At 44.3% G+C, this 22,729-nt stretch overlaps 2 protein-coding genes across 5 annotated transcripts; one reads left to right on the forward strand and one right to left on the reverse strand.

The window, feature by feature from the left end:
• Positions 1-521: 521 nt before the first annotated feature.
• On the reverse strand, positions 522-16,540 carry LOC109782353 (ATP-dependent DNA helicase Q-like SIM). Of its 4 annotated transcripts, XM_045233019.2 has the most exons (17): positions 16,216-16,540; positions 15,405-16,115; positions 15,094-15,313; positions 14,908-15,018; positions 14,517-14,706; positions 13,869-14,142; positions 13,386-13,579; positions 13,190-13,246; positions 6,705-6,785; positions 6,124-6,187; positions 5,560-5,659; positions 5,376-5,459; positions 4,733-4,820; positions 3,467-3,580; positions 3,179-3,271; positions 1,564-1,648; positions 522-1,238 (listed from the first exon to the last, which is right to left on the reverse strand). In XM_045233019.2, exons 2-16 carry the CDS (start codon positions 15,961-15,963, stop codon positions 1,577-1,579), a joined length of 2,301 nt encoding a protein of 766 aa, XP_045088954.1. In that variant the 5' UTR covers positions 15,964-16,115; positions 16,216-16,540; the 3' UTR covers positions 522-1,238; positions 1,564-1,576. The 4 variants fall into 4 exon arrangements, with proteins under 4 accessions (XP_045088954.1, XP_020196554.1, XP_020196551.1 ...); XM_020340965.4 differs by lacking the exon at positions 1,564-1,648 and having other exon boundaries at positions 3,467-3,574; XM_020340962.4 differs by lacking the exon at positions 1,564-1,648.
• Positions 7,518-10,133, forward strand: LOC141041778 (uncharacterized). The gene has a single exon (XM_073509001.1). It carries the CDS (start codon positions 9,231-9,233, stop codon positions 10,059-10,061), a length of 831 nt encoding a protein of 276 aa, XP_073365102.1. The 5' UTR covers positions 7,518-9,230; the 3' UTR covers positions 10,062-10,133.
• Positions 16,541-22,729: the final 6,189 nt, after the last annotated feature.

Genomic DNA, 22,729 nt, shown 5'->3' on the forward strand with positions numbered 1-22,729 from the left:
CAATAACTCACAGGTTAGGCGAGACAGAAGCCAAAAATACCTTATTGTGCATGATGTCACATGTAGATGATAGGGTTTACATTAAAAAAAGTTTAGGTCCAAGAGCATCCACATCACTAGCTTAGCTTTTTTTATCCAATCTTTCCCACCTCTAGCGTCTAGGAATGTGGATGCTCTTACATCGACAGGTTGGGACATTTTGCAGGTAACAGGACAACGACGGCATCGTACACACATAGACTGATAGACACCTCCAGTCACGTTCTTTCATTCTGACGGTAGGAATCATCGTGGCCATCCAGCGCAGAGAAGTTCCCGTTTGCCCCTTGCGTGTCGACCCAACGATCGGGTTGCACGAAACAGTTGGGAAATGGATGAACATACAGTTTGACAAAACCCTATGGATTTGATGTGGGAACCGACGACACGATCAACTGTTCAGATGAATCAGTTGATGATACAGATGATGAAGAAATTCTCGTCAAAAACTTCTCAGTGTCTCGACGTTCAGACTGAGCATGGGCTGCCAAAATAGTGACCTGTAACCTCATTCATTTGTGCTATTACAAGTAGTTACCCTAATGAAACCATAAAAAACACTTAAAACTAACACTCAGCGGTAAACTTGTGAAATCAACTGATTAGTAGGCAATCTCCAAGTAAACAAAAATCCCAACTGATCTCCAAACAAGTACTCCCTCCGTAAAGAAATATAAGATCGTTTAGATCACTAAAGTAGTGATCTAAATGCTCTTATATTTGTTTACAGATGGAGTATGACAGTGTGAACAATGATTGTGTCAGATTTAGCAACCTGTACCTGCCTGCTGCCGTAAAAAAAACTGCTGCAGAATTGAACTTCGCTATATGTGATTATTTCATTTCAAGCTCCAATGAATAGTTTTGCCATCTCATGATCTCATCACTCACTTTCTGCGTTTCGACTTCGAGAGTATTGCTGATAGTCTCTCTTTAGCAGTGGTGAAACCTGCAGGCTGCTTCCGAGAACCCCTCTTCCTTTTCCTTCTTCCTGTTTTCCCCGCAAGACGCTGGCGGCGTATCTCAGGATCTGCCCAACCCCTGCCCCACTCCGAGGAAGAAGAGAAGGACTTTGGGTTACTAATCGCCAGTAACGTAGCAGCATCAGGGTATGCGTATAAGCCTTCCTCGTCTGGTTGTGAACTCAGAAAATTTAACCCGGCTCTTGTCAGCTCTGGATGCTGGATTAGAACACGAGGCTGCAAGAGGGTCCATTAATCAGCTGTGATAAACGCAAACTGATGTCTAGCAAATAAACTAATGAATTACTGTGCCACAACAGCTCAGGGTGACATAATAAAGTACCAACAAATAAGTAATGCAGTGTTAAACCATAACAAATTCGATATAAATTATGGCATTAACATTTACTATATTCCTTCCATCAGATAGGTTTCCCGTATTTTCAAGATTAGAATTAATGCAGCATAATTCTATCCTGAATTGCGTACTGAAGGGCTGAAGGGAAAATAATAATAGAACAAAGTGCGCAGACAAGCTTGTGAGATGACTGGAAAATGGTACCGGGAGTATTTTCTTAGCCTTTTAGTTCACCTTCAATAGTGTTTTTTATACCAGGTAGCATCACTGATATGCTGTAGCCTGTCACCTGGCATCAAGCGTTACACGGTATGATGGTACAGTATGATATATGACAGTGAATCTAGAAGTTAAGTTATGTACTCGCTAATGCACTAGTGTGAATCTGTTGTCAGTAAGAGTTCTGCTATCGCTACATCAGTATAGAGACTTGATCTCAGATACCAGCAAAATGTTTCCTTGTTATGGTCGTGAAATGAATAATGGAATCACTACATCTGTAAGCAAAAAGATCTGAAGTACACAAAAGGGAAACCAAATTAGAGGCTTCGACCTGTCGCCTTTCGGATAAAAATGGTAAACCAAGACGCTGGCACCTGATCTAATTATGGTGAACAAGGACGTACAAAATGAATATTAGTAATCTCTGAGCATCCCCATACTGTGCCACGAAAGGTTGAAAATACCCTTTTCTTATTAACAGAAGGATAAACATAGATATGGTACTGTGGGTATGGCATATCAGATACCCACCCCAACTTTAACATCCAAAGAATGGAAGACCACCAGGTGGTCTTGTAAAGAATGCAGAAAAGAAGTGCAAATCAAGATTCTGTTTATGCATAATCAGAATATGTCATGCATTCTCCATTACCTTAAGATTCTATGCCAACTGGATTGTGCATGAAATAGGTAACGACAGGTTACTGCATCATAGATTTACTGGGCTTACTATGAAATATTACTTTATTTTTTTGCGAGTAACTATGAAATATTATCGGTGGTATTGCATTCAGGTGGTAAATGAAGATACCCAAGTGAACTGAAGTTACTTGACATATCATAAAAGTGATATGCTAGCTTAAGATTCTACTGTGGACTGTGGTTGGTTGGCAATGAAATCCGCCAGCAGCCTATCATTGGTCTCCATTGGTGATTAAATAAAAAGGGCAACCCGGTGCATGTAACTCCCGCTTGCGCAGGGTCCGGGGAAGGGTCCGACCATTGGTGATTAAATAAATAAATAAATTGGCATGTTCTTGTTTCCGAAATTTAACATATTTTGGGTTTAAAATTAGTAACTGGTCATTTGGTAACATGCTAATTTAGGTGATAATCAATGACAAATGACAGGCTACTTTTTAGGATTTTAATATCTGAGCTCATTAGATCTAAGTGATTGAATGCAATGTGCAGAAGGTAGTTCCCTAGAGATGAAGGATAAATTTTTTGTCAGTAATATTACTAGCTTAGTTAACATTTAAATATGTCAATGGTGTGTAGCACTGTAGCATCCTTGAAATATGTCTGACTTTCACTTGAACAATCAAGAAACTGATTTAACATGGCCAAGTAAATCACTTGCCCGCTAGCAAACATGTGTCCAACATCATGTCAAAAAGAACTTTTCGCTATTACTATTTCAATCTTAGTTTGCCCATCACGCGAATGCAACAAATCTAAAAGTGAGGCACAATGGAGTAACATCAATTTGTTTTCTAGGGAAGGAGTAGGGAGACAACCTCATCATGTAAGCATTGCAACATTCACACCAGTAATAAATTACTACTGCATCAAACTACTGAAATAAATTGCTTACAATTTCAGCTGCTTCCTGTATGTATCCCACGTCCTCTAAAATACGAGCAAGCCCTTGCCACCATATCTTGTCTGTCATGGCAAACCTAGGAATCTAAAACTAAATATTAGTCACAAGAACAGATTTGAGGACTGGAATTTTTAAACTTGTACAAATGGAAGTGAAAAGTGAAAGATAATTTAAGTACTTGTGTTGCGCATGCATGGTGAAGCTTAAGACAAGAAGTCTTTGTTTAGCGCTCCCAGTTTGAAAAAAAAAATAGATGAAGAAATGCATTAGAACACAAACCTTCTCTCTTATATAACTGACTGCCATTCTGAAATCAGGCACCGCCCCAATATTTCGCCTTCCAGATGTATAACAGTCTGTACTGTTGTAGTCCATGCCTTCAGTTGCCTGTCCCTGGATGCATGTTAAAGATTACTCAAAAGTACCAACAGTATCAAATGTTCAAAGGTACTAGCAAAATATAAATCAAAATTACATTGCAGAGACCAAAATCATCCCAATTCCTTGTCCTATACATTTTCCTATACAGGGACATCCCATGGGAAGGGTACTGTGGATAAACTATGTAAAGAAAAACAGGGGAAAATATGGACATTCTTGCATCCTACAATTGTAACATGTTGTCACGACCTAGATTATGGAGGGGATGATCGCGGGTGTTATGAGGGCAAGGGCGAGAGAGTTTAGGCTTGGGCGCCATGATCCTTTGGGTGATAGATCTGTTCTGGAGGTAAACCCTCCCTTTTTCTCTGTTTATTTCGTTGACAGCTGATTACACCCTAATTGCCTAGCTTTATAGCACAGGCTTTGTTGTTGTTGCTATAGCACAGCTTGGCGGTAGTTTAGGAATGATATGAACCAGCTCAAACTAGGAAAGATCTACACAGATTCTGAATTAACCCAACTAGACTTGGAAACCAATAAAGACCTATAGGCTGGGTCCAGGATTCCATGGAGCCACACATATGTCTATATATCCACAGCTTAGCCAGGCTAGCTATAGACTAATGTAAATAAATCCCTCCATGAAAGTTCCCTGCCCAACAGAAATAAAAAATGACACCACCGCTGATATGCAAACCAGTTCTAATAATAAAAATAACTCTAGTATCCCTTTAACACTAAGTTTGTAAGTCAAAAGCATCAGAAAAGTAGACCCTGACACTACGACAATGGAATGGGATTATAAGATCTGTGGTAAATCATGCATAATTTGTTCCCATTTGTGCTTTTCTTTATTGAAAATTTATCACTAGAGCAATCAACTTAATACACTTCCTCACCTACTGAATTAGTATGTCATATTCCTTAAGACAGGAGGGCGGTGAGACCACACCTTTCTGTTGAAACAGAATCTCTTGTTTGAACTATCAAGGGAGAATGATCACAAACTTCTAAAGATGGTAAAACAGAAAACAGAAACCTTTATATGCTACTGAGATATTAGAGTGGATACAATTGTAATACACATCGCATTTATCAGCTGTTCAGCACTAGAGTAGGATATGGACATATGGTCAACCAAACTTAAAATTAGGTACTCACAGCTTGAGCTTGGAGCACATTCATGAACACAACTGCTTCTTCCTTGAAATCATGCATTTCAGGAGGGCCATTAATACAGACGTCACACCTGAGGTGAAAACCAAGTCAGATAGACACTCACATAACTACTGGTTGAAATAAAGTTAAAATGAGGAATTTAATTCGTGCCACAGACGAAAATGCAAGTTTTAAAGAGATCCTTGTTGAATCACTGACATCTAGGCCTGAGCCCCACATGTCCCTGTCAAGGAAAGTGGTAGTTCGTTGGACTTTATTTTTATTAGAAGAATGCCTGATACAAGTAATCTAAGGCTGCAGACGGCTTTAAACTTTCTTAAGTTTGAACAAGTTTACAGAAAAATAACATCAACTATACCAAATAAATACAATGTTAATACATATATTCTTAATAGATTGATTTGGTATTGTAGATGTTGATGTTTCTTTTCTATAAACATGGTCAAATTTAATGAGGTTGACTTGATACAAAATTTAAATGACTTGTCTTTTAGGAACAAGGGAGTAGTATGTTTTATTTCTAAATTATACCATATAGTACTACTAAATACCCACGAAACTGGAAGAAGCATGTGCTTATTTCAATTAAATAAGGGGAAGATGCATGGAGAAAGTAGAAAAGTACATTTTGCATCCGTCAGGACCAAATTCCTCACCAAAGTACTTTACTAGTATTTTGGCTCTACATGTTGAAGTGTTCAAAGCATAGCTGCAATATAGAAAATTTACATAGCGATTAAGTCACGAGAATTAATGAATATACGTTTTAGGCCATCACCAGGGTTTGAATTTATGGTTCTGAGACATACTGAAAGCAATCCCGTAGCATTCTATATGCTGCCCTTGTCTGTTCGTCGCTTCTTTTGTTAGGAAGCAGTGTCGGTGTTCTCATAAAATTACAATATAAAGCTGCCAATAAATAAACAATGTAAACGAAACAAGTGAAATTGTGCAGAGAGGAATAAAGCAAGCTTCATAACTAAGGATAAAAATAGTGCTTGGTACCAAAAGCTTTGGGGTCCAATACGTACTTTAAACTCCTTTTTGCGTGAAGGCCCTCTAAAATCTACTGACAGTAATATTGCTTTATAATAATTTAACATCCTTTGCTTTGAAAAAAAAAGATCCAAGCCAATAAAAAATCAGGATTGGCAGTCAACAGTCGGACCGGCTGAACCACTAGTTGAACAACCAAACTGGTGAATCAATTCATGTCCAGTTCACTCACCATCCCGGATTTTAGAACTGGTTGCAAGTAAGCATATACAATACATATGAATACTCTTTAGTTAGCATACGATTCATCATTTTCTTCATTGCATCCAGAAACAAGCTAAACAACATTACAGCAAGTATGAAGTATAAGAACTCACTGCAATCTGACAACTTTCCATCTCTACCAGCACGACCAGCTTCTTGATAATACGCTTCCAAACTCTGGATTAACAAGGGCCAAGAGAACTTCAGACATAAAGAATAAACACAACCAAAAGTTAACACTTCTGATAAAAAAAAGTTAACCCAACTTGGATGTATTTGAACTAGAGAAAGAGAGTAATTAAATTAGTCTTTCTGCATGATATTAGATTGTTAGGTCAGTAATCCAACCTGGGACTGATTTTTCAGTGTTGTGGTTCACTAACCAATCAGCGGTTGTAAATTTCAAGCTTGGCATGCCGACATGCGACATATATGTTAATACGTATAAGCTCTAAATGTCTCGTTCTGCCTAACATCCACACTATCAGAGCTTGTCGCAAAAAAAAAGCACTGTCAGAGCAGATCTTTGGATGCATATGACATATGAGCCTTCTAGGTATTTGTTAGTGAAAACATTTTTCTGTGTATATCAGAAGTCCAGAACAATAAAGTCATGCATTTTTCAGAGACATACACGCATGTCAACAGCAAAATAGTGTTCAGAAGGTACTACACCACTGGAGGCCAAACTAACCTGCGGTAAACCGTAGTGAATAATTCTTCTGACATTTGATTTGTCAATTCCCATGCCAAATGCTATAGTAGCCACAACAACCTGTATAAAGAGGATTAGGTCATTAGAAATAGGCCACAGAGGACTGAAGGGTTCAGCAAAGTTTGAGAGACTGAAGGAAATTATTTGGTGTCCAGGGAACCAGCATTCACTTTTGGCATAAGTGCATGATAGGGTTTTAGAGTTTAAATAGGAAATTTGATGATGTATTGCACACAGAGTTATGAAAACTTGGAAACTTGGGAGACCAGATTCATCCCTGATATGGATAGTGCAAGAAATGATAAAATATTGATAACATGAGAAGGTTTCAGTTAATAATTAAGTAATCCCTCCGTTCCTAAATATAAGACCTTTTAGAGATTCCATTATGAACTACATACAGATGTATATAGACATATTTTTGAGTGTAGATTCACTCATTTTGCTCCGTATGTAGTCCATAGTGGATTCTCTAAAAGGTCTTATATTTAGGAACGGAGGAAGTATAATACAGAAAAAAAAACGAGGCCAACAGTTATTAACAAGAAACAACTGAGGCACACACCATGCGGAGCCCAAGGCTTGAACGGGGGTGGAGGGCTGGGCGTGAGCCGGTCGCACCCCACTAGTTAACTGCTCGATGCCCAGTTCCAAGTATAGTAAAGCATGAGACATGTAATATCAAGATTCAGGAGATTTATCACTTTAGTTGAAGCCATTTTCTCAAGGGCTTGGCATAACACTAAAGAATGTTAATAACATGGGATATATCTAATATATAGTTTTGTTGGGATTTATAAAGTGGCCATTTGTGCTGAACAAGAATTGTAGAGAAAGAAGTGCCATCAAGCATCAATTGTCGCGCCTACTGATGCATCAGTAGCGGACTGAACTAGTGCAGTCAGTTATTCAGATAACTGACTGCAACGCTGAGTGTGTGTGTGTTGGCCTTGGGCCAGGTGTGCGTGTGTGGGCCGGAGGCCGTGTAAGGGTAGCCCAGGAAGGGCAGCTACATATGTGCGAGGCACCGATCAGATCGGCAGCGAGTAATGAATGAAACCTTTCCCTTCCTCCAAGTCTCTCCCTCACCTACTCTGTTCTCTCCTTTCTCCCCCAAATTCCCAGATCGAGATCCAGGGCATTACAATCTGGTAATCAGAGCCTTCCCTAAAAAAATTTCCCCATCATCCGCCGCCGCCGCTGCCCGCCGCGTCCTCTCGATCAGGCGGTAACACCCACCGAGCTAGGTGCGAGCCGCCCCGGCGAGCTCGCTCGAAATCCTACTCGGGGTTCGCCTCGATCCCGAGCGCGACCACGGCGCCGTCCAAGCCCTCAGCGCAGACCCGCCGCGTGCTGGACAAGATGACGGAGACCATGGACAAGATGCAGGGTCTCCTCGAGACCATCCTCCGCCGCCTCGACGCCAGCCAGAAGACCGCCGACGAGCGCCACCAAGCGCAAGTCGCCTACAACGACCAAGTCTCCACCGAGCTCAAGCACTTGGCGAAGCAAATTGATCTGACACAGGCAGATGTGGACGAGGCTCGCAAATCTCCTCCGCCTTCCGATCCCGCCGCGGCAAGCAACCCTGGGGCATCTGCGTCGGGGACATCGACGACCTCAGGCTCCTTCCACCCCGCGCCACCACCTCTGCCTCCGACGACCCGCCCACCTCCGCCACCACCGCTCTACACGGAGGGCGCAGCCCAATTGCCGTTCGCTCGGCTCGTCAACCACGGGCCACCCCTGCTGCTGCAAAATTCGCCCACAGCGTACGAGCGTGGCGCCGAGCACTACACCAAGCCGCCCAAGCACGACTTCCCCCGCTTCGACGGCGAGGCGCCGCACATCTGGCTGGAGCGTTGTCTCTCTTACTTCGAGCTCTACCGGGTGCCGCAGCACAGTTGGGTCACCACCGCCGGCCTGTACATGGATGGGCTCGCTGCAATGTGGCTTCAGGCGTACCGTCAGACGCATCCTGCTCTGTCGTGGCCGGCATTCCGAACAGCGGTGGAAGCAGAGTTCGGACCTGAAGAATTCGAAGCCCAAATGCATCAGCTCGTGCAACTGCGTCAAACAGGGAGTGTGCAGGAGTACCGTCAGCAATTTGAGACCTCCATGTACCACCTGCTGTCTCTGGATCCAACCTTGAGCACGCAATTCTTCATCTCCTAGTTCCTCCTTGGTCTGAAGGACGAATTGCGTTTGGGCGTCCGTTTGCAGGCCCCAACAAGCATCACGCGAGCGGCTGTGTTCGCGAGGATTCAGGAAGAAGAACTGGAGAAGCAACGGTTGCAGCGCCCGCGCATCGTTCCAGTTGGCAGACCACCTCTAGCAACACCCAACCCCAACCAAGGGCGTGCAGCGCCTCCCCCACGACCGGGCGGCGATGAGTATGCACGTGAGCGGCAGCTACGGGAATTCAGGCGAGCCAATGGACTATGTTTTCGCTGTGGCGACAAGTATTCCCGCGAACATCAATGCAAGCGCACCGGACAAATTCTGATGATCGAGGTGGGCGATTTCGGTGAGATCCTCTCGGATGACACCGTGCACGCGCTGCAGTTGCTCGATGAGCCGGCCCTCCCGGAGCCAGAGTTCTGTACCTTATCACAGCACGCGATTTCCGGCAAGGACGCGCCATCCACCGTTCGTCTTCGCGCACAAGTGGGCGATCAAGTGATGCTGCTTTTGGTGGACTCGGGCAGCTCTCATAGCTTTGTCGGCGAGGCGTTCATTCAGCGCATAGCTGTCGAAACCCAAACACTGCCGCCCGTCTCTGTTCGGGTAGCAAATGGCCAACGTCTGCTCTGTAACAAGATGGTGAAGCAGTTGGCGTGGCAAGTGCCAGGACACACGTTCCACACTGATCTACGGGTACTGCAGCTGAGCGCATATGACGCAGTTTTGGGCATGGATTGGCTATCTGCCCACAACCCGATGAACTGCCACTGGAAACTGAAGCGGATCTCCTTCAAGACAGAGGGCAAAATGGTGCAGCTGCAAGGGGTTCGCACCACCAATCTCTCTCCCACGGCTGGACTGGATGCTTATGAACTTCACCGGATGGAAGTCGCCAATGATATCTGGACGGCAGCGCTAGTTACTGTCGAGCCACCAGCTAAGGAGAACACTGAGTCAATACCTCCCAAAATTCAGAAGGTGCTCTCTGAATATCAAGATGTGTTTGCCGAACCAAAGTCACTGCCTCCTCATCGTCAGTATGACCACGGCATACACCTGGAGCCAGGCACCACGCCCATCAACACCAAACCATACCGTTACTCACCCGCGCAGAAAGATGAGATCGAGAAACAGGTGCACGAGATGTTGTAGTCGGGTGTCATTGCTCATAGCATGGGTCCGTACGCCGCCCCAGTCCTGTTGGTGAAGAAAAAGGATGGGAGCTGGCGCTTCTGTGTTGACTTTCGCCGACTGAATTCTGCTACCGTGAAGAACAAATTTCCACTGCCCATTGTGGATGAACTTCTGGACGAGCTCGCGGGAGCGCAATACTTCTCCAAGATTGACCTCCGCGCAGGGTATCATCAGATTCATATGCGCGAGGAGGATGAAGCAAAAACTGCATTCAAAACCCACCACGGGCATTATCACTTCAGGGTGATGCCGTTTGGCCTTTGCAACGCACCGGCCACCTTCCAATGCTTGATGAACATCATATTTGGCCGCTACGTCCGTAAGTTCATCATCATTTTCCTTGACGACATATTGGTCTTCAGTCTTGATCTGCAGGAACATGAACAACATTTGCGCCTCACGCTCGAGTTGCTCCGCGAGCATCAGCTGTTCGCCAAGGCGTCGAAGTGTTCGTTCGCTCAGAAGAGCATCGAGTACCTGGGCCACGTCATTTCAAAGGACGGAGTCGCCACCGACACAAGCAAGACGAGCGCCATGCAAGCCTGGCCGGTGCCCTCCACACCAACCGAACTGCGAGGTTTACTTGGCCTCACCGGCTACTACCGCAAGTTCGTCCCACACTATGGCATCATCGCGAAGCCGCTCACCCAGCTCTTGACCAAGAAGGGATTCGAGTGGAGCGACAAGGCCCAGCAGGCGTTCGACATGCTCAAACAAGCCATGGTGAGCACACCAGTGCTGGCGCTTCCGGATTTCTCACGCCCCTTCGCCATCGAGACCGACGCGTGCGACACGGGAGTGGGCGCGGTGCTCACCCAGGACGGCCACCCCGTCGCCTACCTCAGCAAGGCCTTGGGGGTCAAGAACCAGAAGTTGTCAACGTATGAAAAGGAATTCCTAGCCATTATGATGGCCATCGACAAGTGGAGGCCCTATCTGCAGCGCGCCCCATTTGAAATCGTCACCGACCACAAGAGCCTCTGCACGCTCGGCGATCAGTAGCTGGTGACTGAGCTGCAGCGCAAGGTCATGCCCAAGATGGTGGGCTTGCAATTCACCTTCCGGTACAAGAAGGGTGTCGACAACGGTGCCGCAGATGCACTCTCCAGGGTCGGACATTTGCTGGCACTCGACGCGCTGTCAGTCTGCCAGCCACAATGGTTGCAAGAGGTCGCCAACTCCTACAAGACCGACCCTGAATCGCAAGAACTGCTGGCCAAGCTGGCAGCCACCACTTCAGATGACCAGGGGCGCACACTCCAGAACGGCGTGATCCGACAGCGTGGGCGCCTGTGGATTGGAGCCAATTCCACGCTGCAAACCAAGCTGATCGCCGCTCTGCATCATAGTGTTGTCAGCGGCCACGTATCATCGCGTGCGGAAGCTCTTCGCGTGGCCGGGCCTGAAGCGTGCCATGGAGGATTTTGTCAAACAGTGCGCCGGCTGTCAACATGCCAAGCACGAGCACACACATCCGGCAGGCAAGCTTCAACCTCTACCAATTCCCACCGAACCATGGCATGATTTGACAATGGATTTCGTCGAGGGGTTGCCCAAGTCCGAGGGGTCTGACGCCATCATGGTCATGGTCGGTCGCCTAACCAAGTACGCGCACTTCATCCCGCTCCATCATCCCTTCACCGCAGCTCAAGTCGCCCGAGCATTCTGGGAACATGTCATCAAGCTACACGGGGTTCCTCACTCCATCGTCTCGGATCGCGACAAGATTTTCACCAGCGCCATATGGCGTGAATTGCTCGCCGCCGCCGGAACAAAACTGCTCTACTCCATGGCGTACCACCCGGAGACGGACGGCCAGACGGAGCGCGTCAACCAATGCCTTGAGATGTACCTGCGGTGCGCGGTACACGACACGCCGCGGCAATGGCGCAAGTGGCTTCCCGCGGCAGAGTTCTGGTACAACTCCGCTCACCACTCTTCGCTCAAGTGTTCCCCGTTCAAGGCGTTGTACGGCAAGGAACCGAACCTGGGCGGATGCTGCGCGCCCAGCTCGCGCGCGCCCAAGCTCGCTTCAAGAAACAAGCCGACCGCCACCGCGTGGAACGCGCCTTCGACGTCGGCGAACAAGTTCTCCTCAAACTGCAGCCGTACGCGCAATCAACCGTCGCCAACCGCCCGTGCCGCAAGCTCTCCTACAAGTTCTTCGGCACTTTCGAGGTGACAGAGCGGATTGGAACCCTGGCATATCGCCTGCAATTGCCTCCAGACAGCCGCATCCATCCGGTATTTCACGTCTCCCAGCTCAAGCCATTCACTCCAGACTACACTCCACTCTTCGCAGAGCTGCCGCGAGTGCCCGATCTCACCGGTGGTGACACGGAGCCCGTCGCCATCTTGGAGCGGAGGATGATGAAGGGTGATGCACCTGTTGTGCAACTCCGTGTTCAGTGGGCAAACATGCCGCCATCAGCCACCACTTGGGAAGATTATGACGTTCGTCGCCAGCGCTACCCATCAGCCTGTATCTGGGACGGAGCTCCATCGCAAGAGGAGGACAATGTCGCGCCTACTAATGCATCAGTAGCGGACTGAACTAGTGCAGTCAGTTATTCAGATAACTGACTGCAACGCTGAGTGTGTGTGTTGACCTTGGGCCAGGTGTGCGTGTGTGGGCCGGAGGCCGTGTAAGGGTAGCCCAGGAAGGGCAGCTACATATGTGCGAGGCACCGATCAGATCGGCAGCGAGTAATGAATGAAACCTTTCCCTTCCTCCAAGTCTCTCCCTCACCTACTCTGTTCTCTCCTTTCTCCCCAAAATTACCAGATCGAGATCCAGGGCATTACATCAATACATTAGAAAATGTGCATCTTATATCAGTTATAAGTCCCAATATCTGAATGGGAACCAAGTCAGACTTATGGAAGTATGAACAGTTATCACTTTGAGATGTACAACATGGGAAATCCTAAGCCCCTTATCAACGATGCTATCTCAAAATAAATATGCACAACAGCAGTTGAGCACAGAGTAATAAGTAATTGCATCTATAAATGGAAGAGAGCAACCTTCCATAGCATATTCCAGTCATGTATGAAATTAAAAATATGAACATAGTTATGGTTACCTCTAAGGCATTGCTATGGAACTGCTCGTGCACCTGCCTCAAATGTGATCTAGGCATCTGGAAAGAATTGTCAGATAGCTTCAAAAAAAGGCACAGGTCTGCATATATTAAGAGAACAGATAATATGTCTGCAGTCTGCAAACATTTAAGCTGTTCTCTTATACAAAAGTAGCATGTTCCAGTAGGTGGTGCCAACCTTTGCATTATACGCTGCAGCTTTGAGGCCTGATTTGCACAGATAGTTAGCTAGTTCCACAGTTCCTTTCCTCGTGGGTACATAAACAATTGTAGGACCTTGATCCAAACTTTCTGATGAACTAGTTTCAGCAGATTGAACAGGAAATGCAAAGCTCTCAGGTCGCGAGCTTTCAAGGAACTCTCCACATGAAACTATAAGAGAAACTCAACTGTCAGTCAGAAGCATACATTAGACTACACAAAGATGAATAAATATCTTCAAAAACACTATTAGCATGTATCCTATGAAGCATCAATAATCATACTGAGGTTAGAAACTGGGTTTACGTTCTTAAAAACTTCTTATACAGCTGCTTCAAAAAATGTGAACTAAGTTCAAAAGTAAGGTCAGCAGTTTGTTTTCTTTAAGTAAATGAAGCAATACAACATCCTCTAAAAAACAAGTAATCCTATAACTGTTAACAGATGACTCGTTAATTACCATCAAAATCATCTACTCCAGGATACTGATCCAGCTCATGTTCAGCATTTTCTTTTACGAAAGACTTGGCAAGTTTAGTTTTATCAGAAATTGCATCTTCGTCATCTGATGCACTATCATCTAGTGACTCGTATGAGCTGCTTTCAGACTCAGGCTCAACTTCATGAAGAATTTTCTGGCTTTTCCCCCTGAAATTCCTTGAAGCATTGTAAGTCCCTATTAGTTCTTGAAAGTCCTTTCCATATGATGAGGCAGAGGTTTTACTGTGCTTTACCTACAACCAGAAACAGGGGGGTGCATGAGACAATCGGCAGGAAGCTTTAAAAGACTGCAATTCACCTGTGTAGCTCCAACTATCCACCACTCCAAAGGAAAGAATAGTTAAATTACAAGAAATGAAGGTATTTGGATCCTAGTAAGGCATTTAAGCGAATGCACATTCAGGTGTCCATCTATGGCTATGCACACCAAACCATTTGTTATTAGATATACCAACACAATTGTACATCCCAACCATTCATTCAACTCCTCTTGCATGTATTTTAGTGGTTAATAAGATCAAGGGGATTCCAACTCTACAGCTTGACACACCATACCACAATGTAATCCTCTGGACAGAACATGACAAAATAAAAAAGATTTACTCACATTAAATCGAAGGTTTTGTCGGAAAAAGGACGTCAAGACAACCACTGTATGTCCTGACATTTTCAAGGACTTGAGAATGTCTTCTCGTACCGGGAGAGTTGCAGTAGCAGTCAATGCCATCAAAGGAATATCATGTTCCAAGAACTTCAATTTGCTGGAACAGAAATTTTGTCGAAGCACAGATAGTTTCCTGTAGCGGGAGATAATTGTTTACTTAAGTACTAGAGCTGTAAAACACTGCAAGAACATAGAAGAGTGTGGTTGGTTCTTAAGTACCAAACCAAATATTATCTCACTGAAGTGCAAGTCACAAACTAACAAGTAATGATGAAAAACAGTGCTAGATACTGATTTGCACCTTCAATATAGGGTATTGAATACAAGAGCAGACCTATAGTCGGGTCGGAAATCGTGACCCCATTTAGAAACACAATGAACCTCGTCAATGGCAAAAAGTGCAATCCCTGGTTTTTCGGCAAGTTTCTTCAATGGTTCCATCAGTCTGCATGTAAAGAACTTCCGGAGTAAGCATGGCAACGGATGTATCAATTTTAGCAATCAAAAGCAGAATGATTACCTTAAAACTGTCTCGGGGCAAACATAAATAATCTTATACATGCCAGCCATGGCTTTGCCCTCAACACGATTATCTGGTTGCCCTGATCCAAGGAAGCATGCTGATATCCCATGTTTTGCAAGTTTTAGGCACTGGTCGTGCATCAAACTAATCAAGGGTGAGATCACCACCACAACCTTCGTAGTCAAAAGAGCTGGAATCTGAAAGCAAAGTGACTTCCCTGCCAACATGGTCATTTTCACATCATTCATTTTATTACAGGTGCCTCAAACCTTGCATAACAATATAGAGAATATACAATAATAAACTACCTGATCCAGTTGCTGCTAGAACAAGACAATCCTTGTGAGCAAACCAAGCATCCAAGGCTTCCTTTTGGAAACCCTTCACACAGGAGAATCCGAAATGCTTTTGCAAAACAGCACTAATTTTGTCAGCCCAGTCAAACTCGCCTCTTGAATCATCAAGCAAAGTCTGATGTTCAGGCTTTGGTTTTAAACAGATAGCAGCAGTCAATGCAGGGTTCATGTTGGCCGCTAAACAAGAATATGAGGTACTTGGCTCCTCGCCACAAGACTCGGTTTTACTGCCAGTGGTTGACGCGATATGATAAGTAATGCTAGACTGCTTAAATTTCCCCCTGGGATTAGCCAGTCTAGCACTCCTGTCAGAAGAGCGTCTTTGAGACCCCCCGCCTGGCTTTCTTTGTACACTACCAGAACCATTCAGCACAAACTCCACCACGTCAGCACGGCACGGACCGACAACACCAATGGCTTCGCTGATCTTGTCGAACTCGAACCCCATCTCGAGCAACTCGGCAATGACATGATCAGCAGATACATCAGTGCCGACAGAATTGGCATCCATGATCAGAACCAGTGAGCTGCGCTTGCAAGCCAAGCTCGGTGCTCACTGGCTGAAGAACAACAGATCCTTGAGGTCGAGGTTCGGTGCTAAGCTGCACGATGGTGAATCTGAATACCTAGCCCCAAAATCTGCACCGGTTCGCCCAGGTTGACCTGTCAACAAAACAGAACGCGGCGACGATTAATTTCCATGCAATTGCTTGGCGCTGCCCCTAATTCCGGTTTACTTGGGCGAGGAGAGCAGTCGCCGTACGCGGTGTTCTCGGTTCGAACTAAAACCGAATTGGGTGGAGCGGGTGAGGTCGGATCGAACAGGGCGGGACCGGATTTACCGGTGGAATCGGGCTCCTCGGTGCAGGATCCCCAATTCGTTCCGCGCCCTCCGCCTCACGCCGCCGCCGCCCTCTGCTCGCAGCTCCGGAGAGGAAGGGGAATGGGATGGCGAGGGTTTTGGTTTCGAATCGCGGGAGAGAATGCGGCGGAAGCCTGGAGTTTCGTTCGAGGGCCGTGGCTGGCATGTGGGACTGGGACCAACGGGACGGCGCGCGAGCGAGGGAGACGCGATTCCGATTAGAAGCACTTTTTAGGCTCACCCTCAACTCCTCAAGCGACCCAACACCAACCGCAAGACTTTGGGGTATTGTCTGGGCCGGGCTAGGTTTAGGCCAGGCTTGCAAAACATGACCTCAAATGACACGTCTGGGCCTCGCACAGCCGAGGCCCAGAAAAGTGTGAAGTCACTTGTTGTAGCGTGCCCTTATAAATGTCACTCTTATCTTCTTTTGTGGTGACTAGATAATTTGCCCGTTGCCTCAAGAAAAAAAGATAATTTGCCGGTGCGTTACAACGGGAGTATAAACATTAATTCTAGTAGGCTAGCCATGGTTGAACATCTTTTACTCCCTTCGTATCAAAATATAAGACCAGCTTTTCTCAAAAAAAAAACATGATATAAGGCATTTTTGTAGTTTGTTTAGCCTAAAAAAGTCTTATATTTTGATATAGAGATAGTATTACATTCGTCCGCTAAAATCTTCGTAAGTTTTTTGTATTCAATTGCCATGATTTACCATCCTATTATTAAACACTTACTCCCTCCGTTCCATAATATAGTGCACATAGATTTTTTAAAAAGTCAAACTTTTATAAATTTTAACCAAGTTTATTGAGAAAACAATTTATATCTACAAGACCAAAAATATAAAATCTGAAACTACATCTTATGAAAAATCCAATAGTATATATTTGCCATTCTAGATGTAAATATGTTTCTCCACAAACTTGGTCAAAGTTTGTGAGCTTTGACTTTTTAAAAAGTCTATATGCACTACATCATGGAACAGAGGGAGTATTTGATAAGAATTTATTGACTTATCAAAAAGTACCCCCTTTGTAAAAAAAACATAAGATGTTGTAGAGACTTATGTACAGAGGTTGTATTATTTAGGAAAATTATCAAAGAGGGGGAGGAAAAATGACATCTTATTGTTAAGCACTTATTTGGTAAGAATTTATTAACTTACCAAAGAATATTATTCGGGAGAAAAATCAAAGATGAGAGGAAAAAACCAAACATGAGAAGGGAAGGGCAGACCATATATATATATATATATATATATATATATATATATATATATATATATATATATATATATATATATATATATATAGAGAGAGAGAGAGAGAGAGGTTGGACGAAGGAGAGAGTGAAACGGGAATTTTTAAGTAGTATATATATATATGGAGATAGAGATTAAGTAGTAGAGATAAGTGGCTCGCTAGATGCGTGACACTTGTCACAATCTGAGAGTTTTGTGTTTTCTCATTCATTCATTTCTTTTAAACATTTTATCTATTGAACCATGTGTCCATATCACGAACCGTTTTCGTTTCTTGCGTCGAGATTTTCGAAACTAAATCACATGTTATTAGGTTTAAACAAACTTTTTCCTCCAAAACACCTCAAAAAACAAAAAAAAATGAAAAATGAAAAAAAAAAACTAAAACCGGAAAGAAAACGGAACCTAGAAAATAATCAAAAGCACAACTGTGATTTTTTTTTCCTTTTTTTGGAAGCACTACCATACTTTCTTGCGGAATCACAAGCATAGTTGTGCTTTTCCGTGAAGCGAAACTTGTGCTTCACGGTGAGCACAACCCAAGCAAACCGACACATCTTTTGGTCCAGGTAAATTGGTGCTCAAGTGCACATTCGCTTGTTTTTTGTCGTTAGATGTTTTTGGGCCATCCGATATTATCCTCTAAGATGGCATGTGACTGCATTTCACCATCCTGTGCTTGCTCCTACAGGAGTTGTTGGGATTCCCTCAAGTGTAAGGGTGAAATAGTGTTGGGGAACGTAGTAATTTTAAAAAATTCCTACGCACATGCAAGATCATGGTGATGCATAGCAACGAGAGGGGAGAGTGTGTCCACGTACCCTCGTAGACCGAAAGCGGAAGCGTTAGCACAACGTGGTTGATGTAGTCGTACGTCTTTCACGATCCGACCAATCAAGTACCGAACGCACGGCACCTCCGAGTTCTGCACACGTTCAACTCGATGACGTCCCTCGAACTCCGATCCAGCCGAGCTTTGAGGGAGAGTTCTGTCAGCACGACGGCCTGGTGACGATGATGATGTTCTACCGACGCAGGGCTTCGCCTAAGCACCGGTACGATATTATCGAGGTGTACTATGGTGGAGAGGGGCACCGCACACGGCTAAAAGATCCAAGAGATCAATTGTTGTGTCTATGGGGTGCCCCTCTCCTCCATATATAAAGGGGGGAGGAGAGGGCCGACCAAGGGGAGGAGGCGCGCCCAAGGGGGGAGTCCTACTCCCTGGAGAGGGAGAGGGAAGGAAGAGGAAGGAGGGAGGAAGGAAAGGGGCGGGGCCGGCCCCCTTCCCAATTCGGATTGGGCTTGGGGGGCGCGCCCTCTCCCTTGCTCCTTTCCCCTCCTTTCCACTAAAGCCCATTAAGGCCCATATACCTCTCGGGGGGTTCCGATAACCTCTCGGAGCTCCGGTATTATCCCGATCTCACCCGGAACCATTCCGGTATCCAAATATAGTCGTCCAATATATCGATCTTTACGTCTCGACCATTTCGAGACTCCTCGTCATGTCCGTGATCACATCCGGGACTCCGAACTACCTTCGGTACATCAAGACACATAAACTCATAATATAACCGTCATCGAACTTTAAGCGTGCGGACCCTACGGGTTCGAGAACTATATATGTAGACATGACCGAGACACGTCTCCGGTCAATAACCAATAGCAGAACTTGGATGCTCATATTGGCTCCCACATATTCTACAAAGATCTTTATCGGTCAAACCGCATAACAACATACGTTGTTCTCTTTGTCATCGATATGTTACTTGCCCGAGATTCGATCGTCGGTATCTCAATACCTAGTTCAATCTCGTTACCGGCAAGTCTCTTTACTCGTTCCGTAATACATCATCCCGCAACTAACTCATTAGTTGCAATGCTTGCAAGGCTTAAGTGATGTGCATTACCGAGTGGGCCCAGGGATACCTCTCCGACAATCAGAGTGACAAATCCTAATCTCGAAATACGCCAACCCAACAAGTACCTTCGGAGACACCTGTAGAGCACCTTTATAATCACCCAGTTACGTTGTGACGTTTGGTAGCACACAAAGTGTTCCTCCGATAAACGGGAGTTGCATAATCTCATAGTCATAGGAACATGTATAAGTCATGAAGAAAGCAATAGCAACATACTAAACGATCGAGTGCTAAGCTAACGAAATGGGTCAAGTCAATCACATCATTCTCCTAATGATGTGATCCCGTTAATCAAATGACAACTCTTTGTCTATGGCTAGGAAACATAACCATCTTTGATCAACGAGCTAGTCAAGTAGAGGCATACTAGTGACACTCTGTTTGTCTATGTATTCACACATGTATGCATGTTTTCGGTTAATACAATTCTAGCATGAATAATAAACATTTATCATGATATAAGGAAATAAATAATAACTTTATTATTGCCTCTAGGGCATATTTCCTTCAGTCTCCCACTTGCACTAGAGTCAATGATCTAGATTACACAGTAATGATTCTAACACCCATGGAGCCTTGGTGCTGATCATGTTTTGCCCGTGGAAGAGGCTTAGTCAACGGGTCTGCAACATTCAGATCCGTATGTATCTTGCAACTCTCTGTCTCTCACCTGGACTTGATCCCGGATGGAGTTGAAGCGTCTCTTGATGTGTTTGGTTCTCTTGTGAAATCTGGATTCCTTTGCTAAAGCAATTGCACCAGTATTGTCACAAAAGATTTTCATTGGACCCGATGCACTAGGTATGACACCTAGATCGGATATGAACTCCTTCATCCAGACTCCTTCGTTTGCTGCTTCCGAAGCAGCTATGTACTCCGCTTCACATGTAGATCCCGCTACGACGCTTTGTTTAGAACTGCACCAACTGACAGCTCCACCGTTCAATATAAACACGTATCCGGTTTGCGATTTAGAATCGTCCGGATCAGTGTCAAAGCTTGCATCGACGTAACCATTTACGACGAGCTCTTTGTCACCTCCATAAACGAGAAACATATCCTTAGTCCTTCTTAAGTATTTTAGGATGTTCTTGACCGTTGTCCAGTGATCCACTCCTGAATTACTTTGGTACCTCCCTGCTAAACTAATAGCAAGGCACACATCAGGTCTGGTACATGATGACCCACAAGTATAGGGGATCTATCGTAGTCCTTTCGATAAGTAAGAGTGTCGAACCCAACGAGGAGCAGAAGGAAATGATAAGCGGTTTTCAGCAAGGTATTCTCTGCAAGCACTGAAATTATAGGTAACAGATAGTTTTGTGATAGGATAATTTGTAACGAGCAACAAGTAACAAAAGTAAATAAAGTGCAGCAAGGTGGCCCAATCCCTTTTGTAGCAAAGGACAAGCCTGAACAAACTCTTATATAGAGAAAAGCGCTCCCGAGGACACATGGGAATTATCGTCAAGCTAGTTTTCATCACGTTCATATGATTCACGTTCGGTACTTTGATAATTTGATATGTGGGTGGACCGGTGCTTGGGTGCTGCCCTTACTTGGACAAGCATCCCACTTATGATTAACCTCTATTGCAAGCATCCGCAACTACAACAAAAGTATTAAGGTAAACCTAACCATAGCATGAAACATATGGATCCAAATCAGCCCCTTACGAAGCAACACATAAACTAGGGTTTAAGCTTCTGTCACTCTAGCAACCCATCATCTACTTATTACTTCCCAATGCCTTCCTCTAGGCCCAAATAATGGTGAAGTGTTATGTAGTCGACGTTCACATAACACCACTAGAGGATAGACAACATACATCTCATCAAAATATCGAACGAATAACAAATTCACATGACCAGGGGGTAGGGCGCGCCCCCCCACCCTCGTGGCCAGGTGGAGGACCCCCTGACGTATTTCTTCCGCTCAATATTTTTTATTATTTCCAAAAATAACTTTCGTGGAGTTTCAGGACTTTTGGAGTTGTGCAGAATAGGTCTATAATATTTGCTCCTTTTCCAGCCCAGAATTCCAGCTGCCGGCATTCTCCCTCCTTATGTAAACCTTGTAAAATAAGAGAGAATAGGCATAAGTATTGTGACATAATGTGTAATAACAGCCCATAATGCAATAAATATCGATATAAAAGCATGATGCAAAATGGACGTATCAACTCCCCCAAGCTTAGATCTCGCTTGTCCTCAAGCGAAAGCCGATAACGATAAATATGTCCACATGTTTAGAGGTAGAGGTGTCGATAAAATAAAATACGGACATGAGGGCATCATGATTGTTCTCATAACAGCAACATATATGGATAATGTCATATGATTTCTTATGCTCAAGTAATAATCTATTCACAATGCAAAGTATGAATCAGAAACTTTATTGAGAACTAACAAATTATAATCTCAGTCATTGGAGCAATTGCAATTTATCATAACATCAGAAAGATTCTATGTCAGAGCTTTCTAGCAAGTCCACATACTGAACTATCATTTAGTCTTTCATAATTGCTAACACTCACGCAATACTTGTGGTTACGGAGTTTTAATCGGACCCAGAGAAAGATAGGGGCTTATAGTTTCGCCTCCCAAGCTTTTACCTCAAGGGTAATGTCAACAATAATAATTCATGTTAACCCACATCCAATTAGATATATATATATATATATATATATATATATATATATATATATATATATATATATATATCAGGATCTTTCCAACATCCTGTGCTTGCCAAAGGATAAAATGTAAAAAGGAAAGGTGAAAATCACCATGACTCTGGCATAAGATAGAAGATAATAATAAAAGATAGGCCCTTCGCAGAGGGAAGCAGAGGTTGCCATGCGCTTTCAGAGTTGGATGCACAACATCTTAATGCGAAAGAACGTCACTTTATATTGCCACTTGTGATATGAACCTTTATTATGCAGTCTGTCGCTTTTATTTCTTCCACATCACAAGATCGTATAAAGCTTATTTCCTCCACACCAATCAATCATACATATTTAGAGAGCAATTTTTATTGCTTGCACCGATGAAAACTTACTTGAAGGATTTTACTCAATCCATAGGTAGATATGGTGGACTCTCATGGCAAAACTGGTTTAAGGGTTTTTGGAAGCACAAGTAGTATCTCTACTTGGTGCAAAGAATTTGGCTAGCATGAGGGGGAAAGGCAAGCTCAACATGTTGGATGATCCATGACAATA

The sequence above is a fragment of the Aegilops tauschii genome, chromosome 1, assembly GCF_002575655.3.
Source record: "Aegilops tauschii subsp. strangulata cultivar AL8/78 chromosome 1, Aet v6.0, whole genome shotgun sequence".
In the NCBI taxonomy this organism is placed as follows: domain Eukaryota; kingdom Viridiplantae; phylum Streptophyta; class Magnoliopsida; order Poales; family Poaceae; genus Aegilops; species Aegilops tauschii.